Below are 15446 nucleotides of genomic sequence, written 5' to 3' on the forward strand. Positions count from 1 at the left end.
GCTTTCCTAATAGATGTGAGTGTGTATTTCACTGTATCCCTGACTTTTGAAGAGTTATATTTCAATAGGAGTCTAGCAACATTTTTACGCTTTTAAAGAAATACAGACTATAGCAGAAAAACACTAAAACTTTGTAAAATGTTTAATCTGTAGGTGTTGTCCAATATGGTAGCCATCAGCCTCATGTTGCCACTTAAATAGCAATTAAGTCCAATTTCTCAGTTCTACCAGCTAAATTTCAAGTGCTCAATAGTCATTTAAAAAAATCAGGCTTTCAAAAAGTCTCAAGAGCTCTTCCCTGAATAATATTTTATGTTTTATGAAAGAAAGATACATGGCTTAAACTCCTTAATGATGGACATCTGTCAGATTTCTTGGACCCCAAGCTTACTTTTAAACCCTCATTGATTATTTGATGATTTCCTGCCACATGAGTTCCTTGTCACCCAAGACAGAACCCAGAAAAGCCAATTGGCAGCTTCCTTGCTGGGCACTGGAACTTGGGCATTGAAACTAGGTGTCCTGGTAGAAGACCTCATTACAAAAGTGAATAACCTGAAAAAGAAGGCTCCATGTGGATTCTACTTCAGGTGGCTTTTGGTAGTGACAGTGGATTTTTCAGACTTTGCAAAGTGGTGCAGAAGCGGCATGAATGGGGAATGACAAAAACAGTAGTTTTCTTTAGTGCTCTGGTGAGTAACTGCTAGAGCAATTTTCTCATCAAGCCAGTTCTCTGGTGTGGTTTTAGAACTTCTTCTAGAAGCTGTGTAGAGCTGGCTCTCCAGTCAACTCAAAATTTTATGAACCACTACATGGTCTTCAGAAAGTTACTTTTCTGCTTGGTCTTAGTAAACTTCAGTTATTCCAACAATGTGTCCTAATAGGTACACACAATTCTTTTTCTTAATTTTTCTTTTACTTACGTCATTTAGCTCATTAACTACACTACTCCTAAGCAATATTTGGTGAGATTGAAATTGTCTTTAGCACATTTACCCAGTAACACTTTCCATGATCTTATAGGTCAACAGTTCCTGACAGATGGAGGTTTGAATAACAACAACTAGTCTTGATTTGCCCTCCAGACATGGTTGGAAATGTTTTCTACTTCTATTACAGCCAATGATGAAACCTGAGAAATTGAATCTGTTTACTAGGTCCTCTTAGATTTCCTTTCAAGATGGACAAGTCTAGCAGAATTTGAGGCTATAGAATGAGGATGTGGAAACTGACACAGAAGTAAGCCTTTGCTGAAGAAATTAAATAAAAATTGTTAAGGATAAAAAGGAACACTACAGATGAACTGCATTTACTGCATCATTAGTTTTATGTATCACTTGGTATGTATAGCTAAACAATATATCATTTAGTTTTGTTTGCTTTTAATTTTATATAAAAGAAATCAAACTGCTTGCGGTCTCCTGTGATTTGAGATTCTTATATGTTGACTTGTATACTGTAATTTTTTCATCTTTACTGAGCATATGTAAATATACCACAATTTATTAATCCATTTTCCTATTTAATGTGGGTGGTTTCCTTTTTCCCCCCTGCCATTTCAAATACTGCTGTTATGAACAATGTCACATATATCTCCTAGTATAAATACTTATAGATATCTATATGTATATCTCTATAATATCAGTATTTATAGATAGCTTTATTTATATCCATTTATTATCTCTTGTAAAAGTTCTCTAGAGCAGTAGTTTTAAGATTTTTTTTTACCTTTATCATAGTATTTATCCTTACTATGTATGACATAATGATATTTTCTATTCTATTTCAATTTTAAACAATGCTGACTATAATGCACTAAATAGATTTCATGCATCTCTAATGGGACAAACCAGAACTTGAAAAACAATGCTATAAGACAGCAGTTCCCAAACATTTTGGTCTCAGGACTACTTTACACTCTGTAAAAGTACTGAGGACCCCCCAAAACTTTATGTAGTTATAGACACAGTTATATCTATCAGTATTTACCATAATATAAATTAAAATCCATAAAATTTTTAATTAATTAAAAATATGAGTAATAAACCTTTATGTGTTAACATAAATTATATTTTCTAAAATTCAACACAGTGAAAGTGAAAGTGAAGTTGTCAGTCGTGTCCAACTCTTTGCGACCCCGTGGACTGTAGCCCACCAAGCTCCTCTGTCCATGGGATTCTCCAGGCAAGAATACTGGAGTGGGTTGCCATTTCCTTCTCCAGGGGATCTTCCCAACCCAGGGATCGAACCCAGGTCTCCCGCATTGCAGGCAGATGCTTTAACCTCTGAGCCACCATAGTACTTTTTTTGAAAAAATGAAGTTTAGTTGAAAGGAGAGAAACTTTTATTGACACAGTAAAATAAAATCTTTAATGGCTGGCTTAACAGAAGATAGGTGGATTCTGATATTTGTTTCTGTATGCAATCTGTGGTTATATGTTGATTTGGCTGAAGCGTATGCAGAAAATCTGGCTTCACACAAATGATACATAATAAGAAAAGGGAAGAGTATTTTAACAGTATTTACAGGTAACTGGATATCCTTTTTTAATGCCACACCAAAGTGGACAATTAGTAGTTTCTTAAATGTTAGCTGTAATGTGAAATCTTACACCATTATCAGTGAACTTTTCATAATCTGTTGCATTAAAATCCACAGTCTGATCTTTCACCTTAATAGGATCTTTTACCCATATGTGATTTTCTAATCCTCACTGGTCATTTGGAAAATATTGGTTCACTGAGTTATTAGGAAGATCTTTTCAAATATTCACACATTTTATCACACAATATTAAAAGATGACTTTGACTGATATCATCACTCATACCAGAGAAGTCTGGAAAGCAGTCAAGCTCACAACAGGGGAAACAGCATTGCTAAAAGCCCTAATCTTCACTTGAAAGTTTCAATTTTATTATCAACAATAAACACTATCAGTTGTTTTTCTTGAAAAGTCAGAGCTGCTTCATTTATTTCTGAAAAATTGCTTATAAATACTCAAGACTGAATAAACACAGTTTGTTGGTCATTTAAGTAAAAATGGTACCACATGAAAAAAATGGCTAGTTCAGTTTGCAAATCAAATAACTAGCTTTTCTTCAAGATAAATGTCATGCTTTGGCAAACACAAGTGCTTTTTGAATATTTTCTATTTGGTCACACAAAATATTAAAAAGATACGCACGCAAAGTTGAGATTCAATAATATTTAAATTAATTATACAAATATTTAAAATTACATAAAGTGTAAGAATGGCACGTTTCTACTGTGAGTACAGGGTTGTGAACAGTACGACGACCACTGTGTGATTTGGCTCTACTGCCTTGATTCATATTAACGCATCAGCAATTTTACCCACCATTATTTTTATTCTATCAGTGTAATGTTGACACAGTAGAAAAGGCAAACAACATGTCAGTATTATTCAGACCTTCTGAAAGGATCTCAGAGACCAAGGACCATACTTTAGGATTTATACTTGGCAATGGAATTGCTGAATTACAGGGCATACATAGCTGGCTCTATTATTTTTATTATTTTATTGATGATTTTTAATGCCTCACCTTTCAACCTGTTTTTCAAAGTAGGTTTAACAATTAACACTTACACTAGCAGTTCTTTGTTCCACCTACAAACCAACAGGTTTGATGGGTGTGTTCAATGGGGTGAATGATGATGGCTCCCCAAAAAATATGTCCATGTCTCAATCCCCAAAACTTACGAATACAATCTTATTTGGAAAAAAGGTCTGTAGATGTAATGAAATTAAGGATCTCATGATAAGATCTTCTGAAATTATCTGGGTAGGCCCTAAATTCAATGACAAGTTTCCTTATGAGACAGAAGAGGAGAAAGATAGACACAGAGGAGAAGACTATGTGAGATTGAGTTAAAAGCAGACACAAGGAATGCCTGTAGCATACCACCAGAAGCTGGAAGACGAAAGAAAGAACTGTGTCCTGGACCCTTTAGAGGGAGCACACAGTACTGCCAACACCCTGATTTTGTACTTCTGGCCTCCGGAAGTAAGCGAACAACAAAAAAAAAAACCCCACCAAATTTGCGGTAGTTTGTTAGAGCAGCCCTAGGAAATGAACATTGGCATGCAATGGTATTTCTTTAAGATTTTTATGCTCTGATTACTAATGAAGTTGAACATCTTTTTATATGTTTATTGACTGTTTATAGAGTTTCTTATTTGTGAACCATTTGCTCTTTTGCCTATTTTTTTAATGTGGTTGTTATTTATTATTGATTCACAGGAGTTGCTTATATATTTTTGATACTATTCCTTTGTCTGTTGTATGTGCTGCAAATATGTTGTTTTACTTTATGGTGTATTAATAAACAATTTATTATAGTCAAATTTATACATCTTCCCTTTTATGATTTTTGTCTTATATAATGTGAAAGAAATCTTTCCATCCCCTTGATGTCATAAAGATATACTTTTATATTATCTCCTAAAAGTTTTACAGCTTAAATTTCACATTTACACTCTTCTCCCCCACTATAGATAGATCTTTTCATATTGTCAGGTAGGGACCCAACTTTATTTTCACTTCTCACAAAATTTATTAGTCACTCCTTTCTTCACTAGTTTCCTGAGTTATCTGTGTCAGAAGTCAACTTTCATATACTCACAGGTCTTTTTCTGGGCTATTTGTTTAACAGTCTATTTGTCTATCTTTGATAACAAAAATCAGAAGCCTAGCAAGATTTCTTTGCAAAGTTTGACAGCTCCTTTTAAAATTTATATGAAAAAGCAAAGGACTAAAACACAATGTAAGAACTTACCAGTTTCAAGACTTTTAGAACTGCTAAGTTCTTGCATTGTTTTTTAGTCCTTTGCTTTTTTATATAAACTTTAAAAGGAGCTGTCAAACTTTGCAAAGAAATCTTGCTAGGATTCTGCTTTAAATTGTCTTGACTCTATCATTAATAGAGATAATGAGAATTGTCTCTATTAACATCATAGAGAATTAACATCTTTATGATACTGAATCTGTTGTGAATATGGAAAAGTTCTATTTATTTTGGTCTTCTCAAATGTTTCCTAAGAAAATTCTAAATTTTTCTCCATAAAGATCTTGTATACTTTTTAAAATTTATAAATGGCATCTCTTTTAAAAATTAGATTTTTCTAACCAATTTCTGCTTATCTATAGACATGCAATTGAGTTTTATTTACGGATTATAAATCCAGCAACTTTCTATCCCTTTTTAATTCTAATAACTGACATGTAAATGCTGGATTTTTTATGTGCATAGCCTTCTCATCTGCAATGAGAGTTTTGCTTCTTTCTTTCATTCTACAGGTGAAAATAAGCAACTTTGATCTCCAAATTCAAAGGGAAAACTTTCTAAGTTTTATCATTAAAATATAAAGTCTGTTGCAGGTTTGGTTTTTTGTTTTTGTTAATAAATATCCTATATTGGGTAAAGAAAGTTTCCTTGTATTGCTAATTTGATTTGAGATTTGTTTTATTACAAATGTTTTGGATTTTATTCAGTGTTTTTTTTCTGAATCTTTGAGATATATGTACTTTTTCTCCTTTAATCTTTTACCACATTATCAATTTTAGTATGTGTTAAACCCTACTTGGTCCTAGAATAACCTATTTCCATTTCATGGAATTTACCCATGTGTTCTAAGTTTTCAAGTATATTAGCATAAAAGTATTTACCATATTCTCTTATCTTTCCAATTCTGAAGCATATATGTTTGTATCACCTTCTTTACCCTTAATCATTCATATTTTTTAAGATAATGAAGTAAATCTTTCATTTATGTCAGGCTTTAGAATGTAGTCTGGACAGTTAGTATTTATTACCTTTCTGTTCAGCTCTCTGGTCCTCCAGCTCTTTCTTAGGAGTTTTAGGTTTTATCAATTCTTTGTCCCAGGCAGCCAAGGCTTGTTTTTCCATTTGACGAATTTCTGCTTCCTCTGCATCTAAACGTCGCTTCCACTCTAGTAGCTCTTCTGCATGTTGTCGCCGCTGCATTAGTTTTTGCTCTCGTTTTGTCAGAAACCTATGGTCGCACCATGAAGAATAGTGAGAAAACAAATCTATAGGCAGAAATCACTTAAAGAGGTTTATCACTCATTATATTATCAACAAACCGTATAACAATAGGACATTCATAATATTTCTCTGAAAAAAGTTTTTGAGAGAACAGAAACTTTGTAAGTGATCTTATTCAGGAAATGAGAGAATTTATGTTCTACTTGTAGTTAACTGTTTGGAAGATTAGCAAAGGAAAAACAGTCGTAAATTCAGAAAAAAATTTTTTCAGAATATTCAGCCAACCATGACTGATAGTACTTATATATTCATTCTTCATAGGTGATTCTTTTTTCATAACAGAAGGTATAAAGAATTTATTCTGAAGGCTCAGACCAAAAAATACACAAACTCAAAACAACAAAGACCAAAACAACAACAACAAAAACCCCCAAAATCCCAAGCAAGCAAGCAAACAAAAAACATATTCTTGTCCCTTTTTGACCTTTATTTCAAATTCAGTCTGGCTTTGCTTCAGGTATAGTGAAGCATTACCTGGGAGATGCCATGTCAAGTGATAATCTATATCTGTTTTTCATGGAGAGAAACAATGTCAGATGCACCACAGTTAGATGCCTTACACATAAAACATAACTATTTATTTACTTGAGTAAAAAATAGGGATGCACCAAATCCTCAAACTTCTCAATTTAACCCAATCTCTGAAATTAGATAGCCTAACAGATCTTGGCTCCAAAGGGTTAGAGAATAGCATTGATTTAGGAAAAGTTATTTGAGAAGTTAAAAAGCTTCTATTAAGCTCTCCTCAAATGTAGATGTCATAGCTAAATAAAAGCTGGGCTGCTCATATTACGAGTGTTAGATCTGTAGTGGTAGCTAATCAACAAAAAGGCATTCACATATCCAACACACACTTAATAAAAAGCACAAGAACTGTCACTCTACTTTTTGAACAATCAGCATGTCAAATAATTGTGGGAACAAAAAGGTAAAATCTATGGGACATTTGACAAGAGGCCCCTAGGCTGTTAGAAAAAAGAAAGGAAAAAAAAAAAAAGCAATAAAGACAAGCAAAAAGAACAGAGCATGCTCTATCAAAGAGTGCACTGAAAAAGGTGCAAAGTTACCTGACCAACTGGTTGTAGATATACAGCTGGAATTTGGGATGAAGGTTGGGAAAACAGACACTGAGAGAGGCCCAGTGATGAGACGTAAAGACAGAGAAGAAGTAGTGAACAGGAGAGCAGTGTCTACAAAATAAGGAGGAAGATTTTAAAACCAAGAGATCAAGAAGGAGAAAGAATGAGAAAGGGAAAGCATAAGAGCCGATCACAGAACTTTAAATATGCTTCCTGAACAACATCATAAGCCACTTGGTTAAAGCAAGTGTTATACTTGGTGTGACATATAAAACATTTGCTTTTATAGATCTTACCAATGATTTCTGAATATACGTGCCTTTCTTCTCAGATGTTGCTTAACCATCATCTATACTTTCAGGTAAATTTATTTGTGAGTAAAGTAATGAGGAGTGTGAAGCTAAGTTTTTTTTTCTCATAAGCTTTAACACAGAGTACAACAATTATGGCCATGAACCTTGCTTATCAGCAATTCTATACATATATGTAATCTTAAACAAGTAATTTTTATATCTGTGTCTTATCATATATTTTAAACTTGACTTTAAATTTAAAAAGCACTACATTTGCCTTACTTAACTCACCATCATCATCTAGCCTAAAACAGTAATATAGTTTAGAAAATCAATTTATAATAAAGATATCTTGTTCATATCTACAACATAAAACTTAATGCTAACTGGACCTAGTGGAGCTATCTTGCTTTATATTTAACAAAGGCCCATTTAAACAATACTGGAATATAATACCCATTCTATAAAATATTAGGGTGCATAATTAAGAATAAACTAAATAGGAATTCCCTGGGAATCCAGTGATTAGAACTCAGTGCTTTCACTGCTTCCCTGCAATGGCTCAGGTTCGATCCCTGGTCGGTGAACTAACATCCTGCAAGCTGCATGGTGTGGCTCCCCCACCCCAAAAAAGATAGAATAAACTAAGCTAGTTCCAATAAATACTACCAGTTGTTTAAAGGAAAAAAAAAATCATGCTGTGGACAGTTCAATCAATCATAAGGTTAAAAGTAGTAAGAAATTCCACATGTTAAACTTATAAAAGTAGGAAAAAAGCACTAGCTTCTCTTTTTAAAAAAATTTTTAAATAGATCATTGTATATATGAAAGGATACATAAGTCTAGTAATAGGTTTAAAAAGGCTAATTCTCTTTGACAGAGCATGCTCCTGCTCACATGCACACAGTAACTTGTAGATCAAGGCCAACACTTATTGCCTTGGAAGAGCAAGGAATAATATATCAGTAAGTCACAGATGTGAGAAAATCTAGGTATGAATCCAGTTACTCATTTGGAATTTAAAAAGTATGTAGAATCTTGACTACATGTATATCTTTAGATAACTACATGTGTAGATGATTTCAAGTCTGTTTCCCCACATACAACTTAATATTCACTTTCTCTCTCTCTCCCTTCCTTCCCTCTATTGTTTCTGGATTGCCTTGATTTTCTGCACTGAAGTGCAAGGAAAAACAATTTTACCAACTTTCAATAAGACACTGCACTCTTCCTTGCCCCTCTTTATGAATATATAATAAGCTTATTTTGATGCCAATTATCAAAATATTATACAAAAACAAATGTACTTCAAAAAAGATTCCAAAATTCTATTCATAACATTCAAATATCACCCACCCTCTTAAGTATATAACAGCTAAATGCATGCATGACCTAGTAGAAAAAGTAGAATATTGGAACATATGAAATAAACTGTAAAAAAAAAAAAATACATATTAAATGTTTTTGTCCAATTCAATATAGAGAATAATAACTTTCTCTCTTAGAACAAATACTAATCATTTACTTCTCATTTACAAAGATTAAAGCATATTCAAAAGCTCCAGGGTAGAAATGAACAACAAAAGAAATGCTAAAAAAACAAAGCAGTATAAGAGATAGTATTAAGAAAAGTTTAAAGTTGGAATTTCTTCCCACAAACATGTTCCTTACTTAATATACATATATTCTAGAATTCAAGAGGGTCCTCCAAAAATTGATTAAAATTGAGATAAAAGCAGTTAATACTTCACACTAGAGTTAATGCCACACAAGTAAGAAACAAAATTATGAATGATGGAGACACAAATGCCTACTCATAGAAAATGCTACTGATACACCTTATGGCTGTTGTCAAGGCATTCCTCAACAAGGCCTCTGGTGGTTACAGAACACTGGATGAGCATGAGATATATGACAGATTTAATCTAGTATGGAAATAATGTTCCTATAATGCTTAAGCCTAAGAAATTCAAAAGAAAGTCAAAATGTTAGACTCTAAACTTTAGCCATGCAGCTATTGAACCTTAGTAATCAGCCACTGAGCACTTGCCCAGCTTCAACAAATGCTATTTAGAAGGTCAATTTCTACTAAGACAACTTTAAGTTAAAAAAAAAAAGTTACAAAATTGAAAACAGATATGCTAACTTAATTTTCACTGTAGCTGGCTGAAGTCCACAGGGCAGGGTTCTAGTTCGAGCTCTGCCATTATGCTACCTGTGTGACCTAGGGCAAGGCACTCAATCTCTATTGGCCTCAATTTCATCCTGTAGAACCAAGAGACTATAATAGACAACTTCCCTAAAATTCCCTAGTTTCAACATTTTATGATTCTTTCTTCATTTAAGTACCTTCTCACACTTTTTGAAAAATACATACCTCAACACATTGCTAGACCATGTGATACGAGAATCCTTTTTTCCCACTGAGCTAATAGTGCATTGTATTCCAACAGATTCTAAAACTAGGTTACAATTTGAAAGAGCAGAATTATGATCTAAATTTTAAATAAAACTTTCAGTTCTAAAGTCATCTGATTCTGAAAGATATTAAACAAAATACAAAACCTAACATCTTATTTTTTTTCTGGATATAAACAATTCTTTAATTCTATACTGTTACAAGTAAAAATGAAACAGTGCTCTTAATTTTAAAATGAATCAATTCTTTCATTTCTAATGATATTCAAAAAAGATAAATGAGCATATGGATAGTACTGACATAAACAAAACACAGTCTATTTTTCCTACAGCAAAATCTATTGAATTGTTTAATAATCTGCATATACTGTACTTAAATCAGAGAAGGCAATGGCACCCCACTCCAGTACTCTTGCCTGGAAAATCCCATGGACGGAGGAGCCTGGTAGGCTGCAGTCCATGGGGTCGCTAAGAGTCGGACACGACTGAGCGACTTCCCTTTCACTTTTCACTGTCATGCATTGGAGAAGGAAATGGCAACCCACTCCAGTATTCTTGCCTGGAGAATCCCAAGGACGGGGGAGCCTGGTGGGCTGCCTTCTCTGGGGTCGCACAGAGTCGGACACGACTGAAGCGACTTAGCAGCAGCAGCATACTGTACTTAAATAAATGAAATAATACAGGTGCATTATCCCTAATCTAGGAAGTAAAGGAAAAAAAGAGCATATTATTAGACTATCAGGATTTATTCATCCACTACACTTAGTCCAGAACTTTCTCTAAGAAAACTGTATATCTAATTTAGGCAATGATATTTAATACATTGTTTAAAATCTTAATTAAAATGTCTTCTTTAATGGAATAGTGCAAATCCAAAGTATTTAATTTTGAACACTCATCAAGAAAATCTCTGTGATATGTACTCTTTTCAGTAAAAATTTCTTCTGAGTATTCTTAGCATTAGACTTTTATACACTTTACTAAAGGAACCTGGTATTTATTCTTTTTCCACCTTGACAGTAAGCTTTTCAAGAGCAGGGTTTATGTCTGATTCATCTTCATGTCCCTCAGAACCTACTATATTCACACAATTCTCAGTAAATAATTGCTGAGAGAATAAGTATACAATTAATAAATAAAGAACAAGCTGCTGTTAACAAATGAAAGAAAAAGTGCCCTATGTCCTATTTTAACACTTAATGAGGAAGATAACATCATTCTTTCAGTGTTTCATTTGCTCAGTAAATAATTCTCCTAAAATAGAATTGTCAACTTAACAGGAAGTCAAATGCATGGTTTTTCCCCATGAGTATCTGTTTCACAACTTTATACTGTAAATAATACCCCTCACAGCAGTAAACAAAACTCAGATTTCATTTACCAATAATGATCAAAAAACTGAGGTCTAGACAGTGTGGCTTTTGCAAACATACTGATATCTGCATTGTAACTAACTTTTTCCATAGTTTACATTTCTTTTGCTTTTCACTATATTGAGAAATGGAAATGATTTTTAAAATGTCAACTTGTTAAATAGGTCAATAAAAGCCACAGATTAGAAATTTTAACAAAGGCATTATTGTTTCAGGGAAACATTAATGAAGGAAATCTTTAATTGTAGCCAAGAATAGTTTCAACATTTCAGAAAAAATATTTATCACAGAATCAAAGTTCAAAGAGTTAACAATAAGCAGTAATACATAATGAAAATGTTCCTCTCAAAGTATCTTAACTTATTGAGAAGGTTGACTATTTTCTGACAGGTATTTTATATTAATAAAATAGTAATCTCTTGGAAGACTGGCTTTTCCAATCTACAAAACAAATAATAGTGCTTAGTAGCAAAGGTTTAAATGATTTTGTCATTAGTTATTTACTGTAGCAAGTGACTACAAAATTAACTCATTCTATTTATTGAGCTAGACACCTCAACATTGTTGAAAGAGATTGAACTCTAAAGCTTTGGTAATCTGAATAGTATTCAAAAATAGTTTTCACATTACAGTAGGGGTTTGAACTCCATAGGTCCACTTACATGTGGATTTTTTTTCAATAAATATTGCAGTATTGCATGACTGTGGTTGGCTGAATCTGAAGATGTACAACTGCAGATACAGAGGAACCACATATATGGAGGAATCACAAATATTAAAAAGCAGAGACACTACTTTGTCGACAAGGTGTGTACAGTCAAAGCTCTGGTTTTTATACTAGTCACGTATGGATGTCAGAGTTGGACCATAAACAAGGCTGAGCACCAAAGAATTGCTGCTTTTACACAGATGCATAGAACGGTCTTTTGGACTCTGTGGGAGAGGGAGAGGGTGGGATGATTTGGGAGAATGACATTGAAACATGTATGATATCATATAAGAAACGAATCGCCAGTCCAGGTTCCATGCAGGATACAGGATGCTTGGGGCTGGTGCACTGGGAGGACCCAGAGGGATGGTACAGGGAGGGAGGTGGGAGGGGGGTTCAGGATGAGGAACATGTGTATACCCGTGGTGGATTTATGCTGATGTATGGCAAAACCAATACAATATTGTAAAGTAAAAAAATAAATAAATAAACTGTGGTGTTGGAGAAGACTCTTGAGAGTCCCTTGGATTGAAAGGAGCTCAAACCAGTCAATCCTAAAGGAAATCAGTCTTGAATATTCATTGGAAGGACTGATGCTGAAGCTGAAACTCCAGTACTTTGGCCACTTGATGTAAAGAGCTGACTCACTGGAAAAGACCCTGATGCTGGAAAAGACTGAAGGCAGGAGGAGAAGGGGACAACAGAGGAGGATGAGATGGTTGAATGGCATCACTGACACAATGGACATGAGTCTGAGCAAGCTCCAGGAGGTGGTAACGGTCAGGGAGGCCTGGCATGCTTCAGTCCATGGGGTTACAAAGAGTTGGACACGACTCAGCGACTGAACTGAACTGATCATAGAAGTTATAGGTGAATTTTCAACCATGTAGATGGTTAACATTCCTAATACTTCTGTCCCTCACTGTTCATTGTTCTTGAGATCTAAAAAAAAAAATCGCATAACAATAACCTCCCTTTTTAATGCATTGCTAGTTTTGACAAATACACCTGTTCATCCTCAAATTTCAGCATCATATTCCAAACATTAAAACTAATTTCTTTGCTGTCTTTACGCCATCCCTCCCATAAACACAAAAGTATTGTTTCAAACAATAAATTAAGAAGTCACTGAATGCTTCAAGGCCTATTCTCTTCGACAAATTTCTCAAAAATTTATTGCAGTAGTTGACAAAGGAAGGGACAGCAATGTTGCAAAAAAATTCTAGGTGTTTAATATTTTGGGCTCTGAGAAAATAACAAAACTTAGAACAAAGTCAATATATTCAACTTTTAATTTGTTATTTAGGATTTTTAAAACTTTAACAAAATTGGAAATAAACACCACATAAACTGACTAATCTTACAAGCAGAATAAGCAGTTCCTTCCACAGATGTGATTAAAATTATTAGAATATTATTCATAGAGACCAGCAATGAAGATTTTACTGGTATAGACAAGCAAGAAATCAATGAAGAAATTTCCCGTGAAGCTTTTTTTCCTCCAACACTTATGATCCAAAGGCATTTACAAGGCAGATAGGAAATGTTTAATTAGTTATGAAAATTTATGAGATAGATTATTCTGAATTAAAGATCCCTGGAGCAATACAGTATGCCCACATAGGCTACTGGAAAGTTTGTCAGGAAAGAAAGAAAGAATTCCTACTTGAATACATCTTAACTGGTCTAGTCCATGGAAATCTTAGAAAAGGCATTCTTATAAAATTTGTGAATATTCAGTTTTAAATCCCTTATACTTTTTATTTTTAAAATTTATGTTTATTTTTTAAACTTATTTTCATAATCAATGTAGGTATTTTTAAGTTGTGAAATGCCAATTTTAAGTTACTGAAATGCAATTTCAATTAAGCAATGAAGTGCCAGTGTACAACACTGTACTTATAGTAAGTAAGATTTGACTTAGAACTGCTTGACTGTTCAGAACCTAAATCATAGGCTAATATCACATATAAACATAGAACATCACTAAATTTGGTGATGCGTAGTATACTGCCAAAGGATATCAAGGTACAATTTAAGTTCAATCTGTGGTCCAAACTGCTAACATAAAATAGCAATCAACAAAAATTTTAAAGGACCTCTCTTCCATATTTAAAGACGGTAGAAAATAGTCTACAAGCAGCTACTTTATAAGTATATTTAATTAAATGTACATGCAAAAAAGTAAACTGTCAGGTAAATATCATTGGTATGGTCAAAGCTGGCGTATGACTGAGCTATATCCAAGTAGTAGTAGCTTTCTCCAAGAGTCTTTAAAAAATAATACATAGAAATATTTTAGTAGAATGGTAGACAGCCAAATCATTCAACATTCTGGGAGAATTTCAGACTTTATGGTTTCAATTGAGCAATTCAGAATCACTCACGAGTTTAAGAGTTCACTCTTCTACTTGGGTAAGCCTGAGAGCTGTCAGAGTCACAAGATAAGATCTCAAGCTACACCACTGGATTGCTTTCCCAAGTTAGTGGACACGTCCTCAGATTTCAGAAAAGACAAAAAATTCACACTTACTCATAACTTTTAATAAAAGCAAGGAGAAAACATTATCATGGGTATATCTGCAAATACTACTTTAGTTTTAAAATAAGAAACTCGACAGTATTTAAAATAGAGAAAATTTGTTTTATAAATAAGGTCTATAGTTAATTGACTTCCAGGATGACTTAATCTACTAAAATGCAGCTGAAGCCATAAAATATTATGTTGTATCCATCTAATCTAATGAAGTACATTAAAAATATTATTTGTTGCTACTACTTTCAGTGTAAACGAGTATTTTTAAAAATGAATTACTTTTCGTCCATGCGGCTTCTCATTTTCTTCAGTTTCTGCATAATGCTGCTTGTTTCACTGCTGGAGATTGAAATAGGGGAAGGACTGCGGGTCTCCAAGTCAGTTGGAGCAGGACTGGCTGCTTTATTATCCTTTGTATCATCATCACTATGAGACTCCTGCAAACAAAAGGGGACAAGTGTTATACTGGAATTCAAGATCTCAAACTGATTTAAACACTGTCTTCTCAAAATTAATTTATCTTCTAAACAGTATTTGTAAAATAGCTGAAATTAAGGTATTACTTAAAGGACAAAATTATACTGCACAAGTAAAATGTATATATATGTCCTAACACAGTCCCCAGATTTGTTGCTTAGGAGGAACAAAACCTAAATAGCAGTGAGCATGCCTAGCACCAGATCTTGATTTCTAAGTAAGTATCCTCTTCAGAGAAACAGCTGAAACCAAGGTTGAGGCAAAAAAGAGTAAAAAATGACTGAAACATCTTGTTTCAGAAAATATGAAAGTGCTCAAAGACTGATGAGTACATGTCAAAAGGACACAGAAACCTGCTTAAGAGGCTCCGAATGGCCCAACTTAAGAAAAAGTGAGCATCACAATAAATAATGATAGTAACAGATTTTAATGCTGAGTAAAATAGGAATCTGTGAGTCCATACTGACATAAAA

General features: G+C 33.7%; 1 protein-coding gene across 4 annotated transcripts in view; it reads right to left on the reverse strand.

The window, feature by feature from the left end:
• CEP350 (centrosomal protein 350) overlaps positions 1 to 15446 on the reverse strand; it is a 159682-nt gene that overhangs the window by 35580 nt on the left and 108656 nt on the right. For 3 of the 4 annotated variants that reach the window (XM_006048586.3, XM_006048584.3, XM_006048585.3), the window contains 3 exons: positions 14776 to 14933; positions 7156 to 7278; positions 5836 to 6035 (listed from right to left, as the gene is read on the reverse strand). In XM_006048586.3, coding sequence (XP_006048648.2) covers positions 5836 to 6035; positions 7156 to 7278; positions 14776 to 14933 — 481 coding nt within the window. The remainder of the gene's footprint in view (positions 1 to 5835; positions 6036 to 7155; positions 7279 to 14775; positions 14934 to 15446) is intronic. The other variant, XM_006048587.3, reaches the window with a different exon arrangement.

Source organism: Bubalus bubalis, chromosome 5, assembly GCF_019923935.1.
Source record: "Bubalus bubalis isolate 160015118507 breed Murrah chromosome 5, NDDB_SH_1, whole genome shotgun sequence".
Classification (NCBI taxonomy): domain Eukaryota; kingdom Metazoa; phylum Chordata; class Mammalia; order Artiodactyla; family Bovidae; genus Bubalus; species Bubalus bubalis.